General features: G+C 55.4%; 1 protein-coding gene across 3 annotated transcripts in view; it reads right to left on the bottom strand.

Moving 5' to 3' along the window:
• Llgl1 (LLGL scribble cell polarity complex component 1) overlaps positions 1 to 7203 on the bottom strand; it is a 14395-nt gene extending 7192 nt beyond the window's left edge. The window contains exons 1-13 of one of the 3 annotated variants that reach the window (XR_782887.3): positions 7111 to 7203; positions 6666 to 6763; positions 4503 to 4584; positions 4277 to 4407; positions 3138 to 3293; positions 2901 to 3063; positions 2684 to 2819; positions 2469 to 2523; positions 2163 to 2317; positions 1868 to 2091; positions 1614 to 1681; positions 459 to 612; positions 282 to 386 (exon numbers count right to left, since the gene is read on the bottom strand). Coding sequence is in view for 2 of the 3 variants with exons in the window: in XM_010637431.3 (XP_010635733.2) it covers positions 282 to 386; positions 459 to 612; positions 1614 to 1681; positions 1868 to 2091; positions 2163 to 2317; positions 2469 to 2523; positions 2684 to 2819; positions 2901 to 3063; positions 3138 to 3293; positions 4277 to 4407; positions 4503 to 4584; positions 6666 to 6763; positions 7111 to 7173 (1590 nt within the window). In the remaining variant the exon portion in view is untranslated. The remainder of the gene's footprint in view (positions 1 to 281; positions 387 to 458; positions 613 to 1613; positions 1682 to 1867; positions 2092 to 2162; positions 2318 to 2468; positions 2524 to 2683; positions 2820 to 2900; positions 3064 to 3137; positions 3294 to 4276; positions 4408 to 4502; positions 4585 to 6665; positions 6764 to 7110) is intronic. The other 2 variants (XM_010637431.3, XM_010637432.2) reach the window with 2 other exon arrangements.
• Between the last annotated feature and the right edge of the window lie 3149 nt (positions 7204 to 10352).

Below are 10352 nucleotides of genomic sequence, written 5' to 3'. Positions count from 1 at the left end.
AAAAAAAAAAAAAAAAAAAGTGCCAGAGGCACGGTAGTAACTGCCACTGTTCCCAGCTTTGCCTCAGCTCTCCATAGTTCACCCACCAGAACCTGACTTGGCCCCAAGACATGTCCACTTCCCCTTAGTGCTCCCACAGACAGCCCTATGTGGAACCCTATTCCCACCTCTGCACTTCTGCTCAGGACCGTCCCTTTTTCCTTCCACCAGACCCTTCATTTCACATTCATCTTCCCAAAAAGCTCTCCCTGAGATCCACAACTCGGGGACACCAGCCCTACCTGGCCTGCAGTGCCGGCCACCACCATCTGGGCTGTGTACTTGCAGAGAGCCACCTTTTGCACACCAAGCCGGGGATCATCGCTGTAGGGGTCAAAGCAGCCCACCTGAGGGGAAAGGACAGAGTCACACCACCAGACAAAGCCTGAACCAGCTTAAGGCCAGGGGAGGGGGCCCACCTTGCGGAAGGGTGGCCAGTCGTCCTCGGCGGCCTGGGCCAGGCTGTCCACATGTTCACAGTCTGTCTGAAAGAGGCCAGCTGTGCTCAGCTTGTACAGTGGCCTCAGTGCTACGCCAGAGGCATCCCAGAATCTCACGGTGCCATCTTCATGGCTGCAAAGAGGGCAGGCATCAGATCATCCCTCAGAGGCCTATACACCCTGGTACCACTTGTCCAGTGGGCACTCAATGAGCATCTACTGCGTATGCAAAACACTGGCTGGAACCCTACTGCTACCACAAAAAGCACCTATTGTATATGACAAACACAGATTCAATGCCTACTATATGCCAGACCACATCCATTACTTGTAATCTAGGCCTTGCAGCAGGATGAAAGTATGGAAATGACCCCCCTCATTATCAGGAAATGGCTCAGAATAGAAGACAAGGGCGGTTCGGCCCCACTGAGGGCACCCAGCAATCAGAGCAGGCCACCAAAAATAGGAAGCAGGCAGTCACAGAGCAGAGTGCAGGGAATCCCTGGAGAGACCGGGTGAAGCCCTGGAGGGACCAAGTAGCCACATTTGTAGAAGAGCAGGGAGACTGTGGAGATAAGGAGGAAGAAGGGAGGGGAAGAGGGAGGAGCATACAAACTAGGACACAGCTTCAGGGCACAGCTATAGAACCCAAGTGAGGCCCTTGGTAGGAGGGGGAACCCAGAGTCAGGGCATGAGGGAATGTGACTGGAGCAGGCTGGGACTCACTCCAGGAGCCCTGAGAGCCACAGCAAATTCTCAATCAAGGAGGGCACATTGCTGCATCAAAGGCCCATCGTAGGCAGGAGGGAAGGCAGGGTAGGAAGTAGACAGAGCCTGAGTCACCAGGCACGTCAGCACCCGCCAGGCCCAGTCGGGCTCTCTAGCACCTGCCTTGGGCAGTTCTGCGTGGGCCAGCCCAGATTTTCCGGTCCCAGGACAGGCAGGTCAGGTGGGTGGAGACCTGGGGTCTGCTGGAACTCAGTTCTCAGCCAAATGGAGAACAGGGCAGGGCCTTGCACAGGATCTAGGGAAGCTTCATCCAATCCACTCTGGGCAAGGGGACAATATAGACCTGCCAGGGCCAGGAATACACTAGTCTTGGTGTGTGAAGGGTCTCAATCTCCCCCAACCTACCCAGTCAGCAGCAGCCCTCGCTGTGATGGCTCTTGGGCCAGGTTCTGGCCCCCGGTGATGGGCCAGCTCTGGAAGGACAGCAGAGATGTGAGCGCAAGGTCAGGACAAAGTTCTCCTCCCTCTCACCCTGGTATTCAGAGCTCCCTACATATACTAACACATTCCCACTTCCATTTCTGGGCCTGGGCACTGCCCTCCACCAAGAATAAACTGCTTCCCCACGACCTCACCCCACAGGGAACTGCAGACCATACCGAAGCACTGGAGGCAGGCTGTGGACTCTGTTGCTCGCCGGCACTCACAATTCGGGCCCACAGCTTGGCAGGGATGTTAGCGACATGGGCAGAGCAGGTGATAGCGGACGAGTGCAGCGGGGCCAGGTAGGGGGCAGGCACAGCTGGCCAGCCAGGTGTCTGCAGGTCAAGCACCACCAGCTCCTCCTCTAGCAGCACGGCTAGGGCCCGTGGGTTGTCGAAGTCTACAGGATGGGGCAGGGTGAGCTGGGCCACAGGCAGCACAGGGTGGGGAAGGGGCAGGGCAGGCACACACCATCCTCCAGCCCCGTGCTGTGCACTGTGAAGAAGTCAATGATGCGGGAGGTAAAGTCCAACGTCACCAGTGTCTCGGCTCGCAGCACACTCACACAGTGGCGATCACCATAGCTGGCTCGGGGCATGCCACCGCTGAAGATGATAAAGTGGCCCCTGCAAGGAGGAAACATGTGGGCCCACGGCTCCCTGAGACCAGAGAACACTGTATGGTGCAGCAAGTGCTTCACCTGTGTCCAGAGCCCACCCTTCCAGCCCCCCAGCCAGATATAGCCCCCAACCCATACATTCTTCTCCCTCAACCTACCCCGATTCACAGTTCCGCCATAGAATCTTGTTGATGGCCTTGCAGGGAAAGGGGCCTGGGGGGTGGGACAGCGTCAGACCTCCCGGTCCTGGTCTGCCTTGCAGCCGTCTCTTGCTGCTCCCCAGGAGAAGGCCCACTACCCTGACCATACCTCCCACCAAGGCCAGGTGGCCCTCCAGTCACCACCCTCCAGTTCAGGCTTCCCCAGCACTCACCATAGGGTGTGGTGGCCACAGTGGGCTGCAGCGTCAGGGCGCTGCCAGTTTCCACTGACCAGACGGCATAGCTGCCATCACTGTGCGAGCTGATGATGGTGCTACCGCCCCGCCCCCAACACAGGCTCTCCAGTTGCTGTAGATGGGAGCAGGCGGGTGTGAGTGACAGGTGTGTGCAGGGGCCCAAGCTGAGGGGATGCAGGCTTCACCCACTTACTTGGGTCCCCAAGAAGATGTGGTCCATACACCGTGTAGCCTGATTCCAAATGACCAGCAAGCCTCGGCTATACCCAATGAGGATCTTAGCAGGGTCCACAAGGTGTCCCTGGAGCGACTCCACAGGGCCCAAAGCCTTCCCACACCGGTAGTCATCTGGCACACTGCAGAGAGAGCCACTGTGAATTGGGAGAATTTCTCAGGCACAGTGGATGCTGGGAAGCCTTCTGCCTCTCACCTGCGTAGAACCTCTTCTGGGCTGAGGGTCTGTCCCTCCAGCAGTGTCAAGGTGGTGACATCCAGGAAGAAGATACTTCCATTCTCAGTGCCCAGGGCAGCCATGTCATCAGCCACCAGCAAAACCACTGTGATTCGGGTGAGGCTGGCAGGTACACTGCAAGGGATAAGGGGAAGAGGATGAGGTACAAGCCCACCTACCTGCTGAGGAAGGCATGGAGGGGCTAGGCCCTCACTACTGGCTCATTCCCAGTCCTCTGTACTCAGACAGGGTCTGAGCAGGCGGGCACCGCAGGAAGGCGACAATGTGGTGTAATTAGCACACTCAATTATTCATAAGTATGTCGGCACGGAGAAGGATAAAAATAGGTCCCCAGGTCTTGGAGAGGGACTCCCCGCTCCTCTCACCACTAGGAGAAGACAGAAATCAAGGCATTGCCCCATCCAAGACTAGGAGGTCTAGGACAGACACAGCATGCCTGAATCCCATGCAAGAATCCTGCTGCAGCCCTGAGGATGCTGCAGCCCTCAGGATGCCTCCTGACTGCAGTAGGGCGCAGAGCCCCAGCCAGTAGAGGATAGGACTGCCAGGGAGCCTGTCCCTGGGTCAGGATTCCCTATTCCAGCCACTGCAGGCCAGGCTGGGAAGGGAAAGTATCTTGTACTCTCGCTGGGGCCAGGCCACTCAGCTACACCTGGGCACCCTGATGAACCTCACCAAGGACAGCCTGCAGGATCCCCCTGGCCCCCAAACCTGCCTGTTCACTCACCCATGTACACAATGGCCCATCTCCTCACCCATTCAAAGGGCTAAGGATCTTTGCTGATGCCAGCTTGGTTTAAACTCTGCCAAGCCCCTACAGAGCCTCATCACTGTAGGGAACACAACGGGAGGCTGCAGATCCAAGTTTAGCGTGTACCATGTATGTCTAATAGGATTCATGGCACTAAAGGGTCCCACAGTCGGGTGGCACCCCAGAAAGTCTGGAGCACTCTCAGCTAGGCAGGGTTAGCTAAAGACTGTGCTCAAGGCACCCCTCACCCTGAACCTTAGCCTACTGGCCACTGCCAGGCACTATCTCAATGGTTTCCCTGAGTGCTCCTGCCCATCACACTAGCCCCAGACAAGCTCTCCAGTACCTGACACCTTCAAAGCTGGGCCGGCTGGGTGGCTGGAAGCTGAGTGCTTCTTCCAAGTGAGCACAGCCATTATGGTGGATGATCTCCCAGAGATGCAGACTACAGTCATCCAGCAGAGTCAGGAGGCGGCCCTAGAGGGTGAGCAGAGACCAAAACTGGGCTGGTCTGGATGGGTGGTAAGACATGGGGACCACAAGGGTTTGGCCAGTGGGGGACAGAAGCTCACCTGGCCAGGCAAGAAATGCATCTGGGTGACAGTGGCTGCATCTCTGTGTAGGCCTGTAAACTCCACACCAGGTGCGCCATAGCTGAAGATGACTGATTAAGGACAGGAACACACAGGCACAGGCCAAAAAACTATAGTGTGAGAAATACACCAAGTCTTCTTCCCTGGGACTCTTCCGACAAACCCTGCCCCAACCTACCTATCTAGATCTCTAAGAGCCAGTGGGGCTCGCTCCCTGAAATAGTTCCAGTTCTATACCCCCAAGGTATACCAGCTCAGAGTGTAGCCTCTACAATGCTGCAGTAAGCCGGACACTGCTATGGGACCTTTACTTCTTTATCTGTAAAATGGGCCTACTGCAGATGAAGTGAGAATAAAAACCCACCCAGCACAATTACCCCAGACCTGGCACAAAGCTGGGGCACTACTACACTTCAGCCTCAAATGAATTTGCATGTGCCTGCAAGTCTGGCAGCTTGAGATCATGCAGGCCAGAGACACAAGGTGAATCCCAAAGGCAAGAGAAGATTCCAAGCTGCCTCTTACCACGGCTTCGGAACCTTTTCCAGGCAGGTAGCCAATGGTCCACACTGCAAGGGGGCAGTGACACCAGCCCACCCACTTTACAGATGAGTACACAGAGACTTAGAGAAGGCAGATGACCTGCTGGAAGTGCGTGGTGGCAGTGCCCAGCATCCTAGCAACTCGAGTTGATGGTAGACAACAGGGCAGAGGGGACCCAGGAGACAGGGTTTAGAAATGCTGCCACAGTGACAAGGCAAGATGTACTGCCTGGAGTCTGAGCTGGGATTCCCTGTAGGAGCCTGGTGGGGACAGAGGAGGGGACAAAAGTCAGGGTGGGGGCAGGAGCAGCTGGGCAGAAAGCAGGGTCACTAAGGAGACAGGGCCAGCCTTGCAGGGGCAGAGGCAGCATTTGAGAACAGGGCTGGTCTCTCCAGCCTCAGTTTTCCAGTCCCAGAGGCTCTATCCAGATTGCGGGGAAAAGGGACGCAAAAGGGACCCATGGCCGTGTCCTCCTCTTTGAGGCCCAGGGTACTTATCAGCACTTCAGATTCTCTGTGAGCCTGAAAAGACTCACACAGGAGACCCACCACAGGAGAGGCAGCTCAGGGTGTCTGGCAGCAGAGCCAGTGCTGGCCCTGTGAGATGTGGATATTTGTGACATGGAGAAAAGGCTGCGTAGACGTGTGTGAAGGTGGCACAGCACCCATGAGGGGTGAGAACAGCAGGCCAGGTAAGGGGCCAGGTCCCACAGGAAATGAGAGAACATCTCTGCCTACTGCACTCCCTAGAGCAGGCAATAAGTTCACAAACACCGGCTTTCACACCCACCTGCTGTCCGATGCTCCCAACCCAGGGATGACAAGTCTCTACCTAACCCAATCCCCCACTTCGGGCACTGACTTATTTTCTACCATCTGATTCCATAACCAAGGTACGAGGACCCATTGTACCACACAGGGAGGGGGAGGAGTTGGCATGCTCACCAAGCAGCTGCTATACAGACAGACTCTGCACCTCAGTTTCCCTCAGAGCAGTTGGGGTGGGATTCTCCAGGATGGGTGAGAGGCATTCAGCTGCCTGCCGGTGCCCCACCCCCACCCTGGGCCTTCAGGGAAAATGCTCGCTTTGTGCAGCTCACACAGTCTATTGTGCGGTCGCCAGGATCCAGGTGGGGGCCGAGCTGCACTCACCATGCTGAGCCTGGCACTGCCCCACCCCCTTGGCTGGACACATGTCTTCACATTTACACATGTGTGCACCCAACTTACCAGGGCCCCCAGCCCACCCACCACCCTCAGTTGGTTCATGGCCCAGCCCCCTGGCCCAGCCTTCCCAGTCACAGTTGCTGGGACAATGGCAGGGTCGCCTAGGAAACTGGCTGGCTGAAACAGTGAGGGACAGCTGTGGCCACTGCAAACTGAGCTCCCTCATCACCCATCTCCCATTAAAGGATCCCATGGTCCCTAAGGGGAGTCATCCCAGGCTTCTCAGGCACACAGGCAATGCCAGCCGCCTCCAAGATCCCAGAACCCACCGCAGCCTCCACAAAGTACCTACCAGGGGTGGGACCCTGGCATGCAGGGAACTGCCCACAAGTGGCCCCAACAAGGGCCTCAGGGCCACAGCTGCAAAGGATACATCTTCACGGCTCCAGACCTGGTGCCAATAGCCATGATGCGAAGTTCAGGGTCGAAGGCCAGGGCACTGGGCTGATTGGGGAATCCATGCTCCACGGTCTATGGGGAGGGAGAGCTGCTGGGGACACAGAGTCCTGGGCACTGGAGCCCCAACCACCCAGAGCCTACCGAAGGTGGCCTCCAGTCTCTGCTGCTGACGTACTGGGGAATGAAAGCAGGCCCATCTGCTCTCAGTGCCTCAATGTCCTCAACTGTTAAATGGGTGACTGTACCAGTTGGTGGAGAGACAGCTGCTGAGTGCCTGACTCTCCTGTGTGTGGCTCACATAGGCTCTACCCTTGCCAAGCCCCAAATTCTCAACATCCACGTCAACCCCACCATACACGTGGCTCTAGTAACAAACCAAATGAGGCTCAGAAAGGTAAAGGCACAGAAGAGAACCCCACCTGCCCCATGGTATTCTGTACCCCATTCCTAGAGGCACAGAATGAAGCTTGATAAGGTGCCATGATGCTGGGGTCTTATGTGAAGTCCGTGCACTCCTCAAACATGGCCCCAGCAAGGAGACAAGAGGTCTAGGTTAACATCCAGGATCAGGTGGGCACAGGCAGACTGAGAACCAGAGAGAGAAAGCTTCCTGTCTGACCCCTGAAGGTGTCACCTACCTCCCCACCCAGAAACTGCCAGGTAACTTTATACTATAGTGTCCAGCTGAGAGGCTCCCTGGGGAACCAGCATACAGGGCTCCCACCCTGTTCAGGTGGGGATAACTGGCTTCACTTAGGTGTTTGGCCTTGAACTGACCACAGTAGCTCCAAGCCTGTTTTCCATTGCTTACTCTTTTGTTCTCTACTGAGCACTGGAAACAGTGAACCCATTTGAGGACAAGTTGTCCATCCACCTGAGGATTCATGAAGGCTTCCCTTTCCCACCAGCACTGCCATGTCCTGACCTTAACTAGCTAGCCCCAGGCTACAGTCTAGAGTCTAAGGCACACAGCAACATTTGTGTTGCAAATCCCCACACCCTTGAGAGGACCCTACCAGGCTCCCGCTTTACAGGACAGGCTAGTTCTAGTATCTTTGTCCTTCACACCCCAAGTCCAATCTATTGCTGAGCCTCATTAGCTTAGCTTCAAGATACACAGAAGTCACTCTTCACACATCCTACAGCCACCAACCCCAACATCTCCCCCAACATCCCCCCCCAACATCCCATGCCAGCCCACAAGGCTCCACAGCCACTTGCCTAGACTAGTGCTTGCTACAGTCTGTTACCCACAGAGGCCAGAAAGAATCCACGAAAACCATGGTCAGCTCCCAGTTCCCCTTCTATTTAGGATCCTCCAGGGCTCCTGGCTCACGCACAGTAAAAGGCAAGTGTTCCTTGTCTGGCCCTCTCTGTCAACATCAATTCTCTCCCTGGTTCAACTGATCACAGGCACAAGGCCCTTTTAAAGGTCTCTTCCAATTCACAAGGCAGGCTCCCGGCTCAGTGACTTTGCATCTACTTCCTTTCTGCCCCGACTGCACTTCATCAGTCTCCAGGAATCCTCTCCAAGAGGCCTCCCTAAACCATCCTGATGTTGGCAGTATCCCTACCCATACTCCCATACCCTCCACCTTTTATTCACAGCACTGGCCATTATCTAAACTGTGTACTTTACTTTTTTGTTTTAGTTTTCATTGTCTTCCCAGTGAGTACATCTGGCCCTAGCTATATTTGTCCCTTTTGGTTTTCACTGTGTCCCCAGCATTAACATGTAAAGCTCAGAATTAGATATGAACTGCAACATTTCACAGGCAACTTATGGCTTGGAGGTGGGATATGAACCCGAGTCCCAGAGTCCAAAATCCACATTTACTCCTGAGGTAGGCAGCAAACTCAGGAACCTTGAGCCTATTCCCTAGGGATCACTACCATCCCATTTTGCAACCAAACCTCTTTCCCAAAACCACACCCCACCACTGCTGACCTCTCTGAATAGAACCTCCTCCTCAACTTACTGAGATCCTGCCTAAAAACAAAAAGGAGACAGGGATGTCACTCAGTAGCAATGTGCCCGTCCAGTATGCGAGGAGCCCTGGGTTCAATTCCCAGTACTGGGGGGAAAAAAGTAATACAGTTTAATTCTCTTCGCCTTCAGCCATCCCGGAGTCAACGTGTATGAGCCAAGTTTCAGAGCCTCACCTCTCATTTGCTGCAGATCCCTAGATGTGTATACCTCAATTCATTAGCCGAGGAAGTGACATTTAGCCCAGTGCCTATCCCTCTCTTCCTGGAAAGGACAAGCTCTCACTTCAGAGGGGATCAACCTTATAGCCACCCCAGCACAGGAAGAAACACCATTTGGGGATCCCTGAGCACCAGCCTAACCTGTCTGCTCCCGGGCAGGCTCTCAGTCATTGAATTTGAGGACCCTGGCAGCCACACCACCACCACCACCTGGGAGCTCAGCCTGAGACATCCCAGAAATTCCCCTGTGAAAGTCTCCTCAGGGCAGGCCAAGGCAGCTGGCACCAGCTCAGAATCACAGCAGCCCCTCCAAAACCCCCTGTCTCTCAAGGCTGAAGTCCAAGACCACCACAGAAGAACTCGACACAGTGGCCTTGCTTGCTCTGTGACTTCGAGAAAATCCTCACACCCTCTCTTAACTTCAATTTTCTCACATTCGTGGTAGAGGTCAATGATCCTAAACAGGAGGGACATAGATGGCTTTGGGGTAAAACTGAGTCCCAAACCAATCCCCTACACCTGAGAGAAATCAGCATGCAGCAGGTTTAGAGCCTCACACTACCTTTCATCAGTGCCAGCGAGGCAGAGGCTAAGGCCTTTCCCAGGGCCTGTCTTGTCCCACCCAGGGAAAGAAAAAACAGCTGTCCACCTCCACTCCAGAGTTGGTGCAGTGTCAGGTCAGCTGGCTCGTGTAGCATAGGGAGCCAAAGCCCAAAGCAAGGGGGAAAGTGGCCCCATTCATAGCTGGAGAAACCGAGGTATCACCATTTGAAATGCAGTAAGGTACATAGCTGCCTATATAGCCTGGACACACAACACCTGGCAGGTAGGGTTTAGGGTAGTGAGGGAGGGGAGGGGAGGCTTCGGACAGGGACTTCCCTGCCCCATCCCCATTTCTGCCTCCGCTTCTCACCTCTCCCTCAGGCCTGGGTGCCAAAACAAAACAAAAGCCAGCGCTGGGTTATCCCAAGGGCCGCCCAGGGGCCACCAAGGAAAAACAGCGAAAGGCTGAGAGGCAGAGAGACCCCACAGAAACAGAGACACGTAGGAAGAGACATACAAAAACTCGGAGATGCAAAAGCAAAGACAGAAAGAAATGAGAGGCAGAGAGTTAACTGAGACAGAGAAAAGACTCGGAGAGATGCACAGGGACAGAGGCATAACCCCTACAAACACACACACACACACCCCAGGCTCAGACTCAGGAGAGGGAGACCGTCACAGATGGAGAGGGAGGGGCAGGGATCCAGAGAGACGCAAAGAGTAGCAAAGAGAAGGAGAGACTGAGACACAGACAGAGAAGAGCAGGGCCAGCGCCAGTGAGGCCCACAGAGCGCCGGAGAGGCAGGCAAGAAAGTCAGCGAGACCCGGACCCACCCAGAGTCCGAGCGGAGGAGGACAGGACGCAGGCGGCGGGGCCCGCAAGGGACGCCCGGCTCCCGCCCCGGCCCAG

Source organism: Fukomys damarensis, unplaced genomic scaffold (genome assembly GCF_012274545.1).
Source record: "Fukomys damarensis isolate Sample0158 unplaced genomic scaffold, DMR_v1.0_HiC HiC_scaffold_23, whole genome shotgun sequence".
NCBI classification, from domain to species: domain Eukaryota; kingdom Metazoa; phylum Chordata; class Mammalia; order Rodentia; family Bathyergidae; genus Fukomys; species Fukomys damarensis.
Note: the sequence above shows the minus strand (reverse complement) of the source record. Positions and strands in the feature narration are given on the sequence as shown.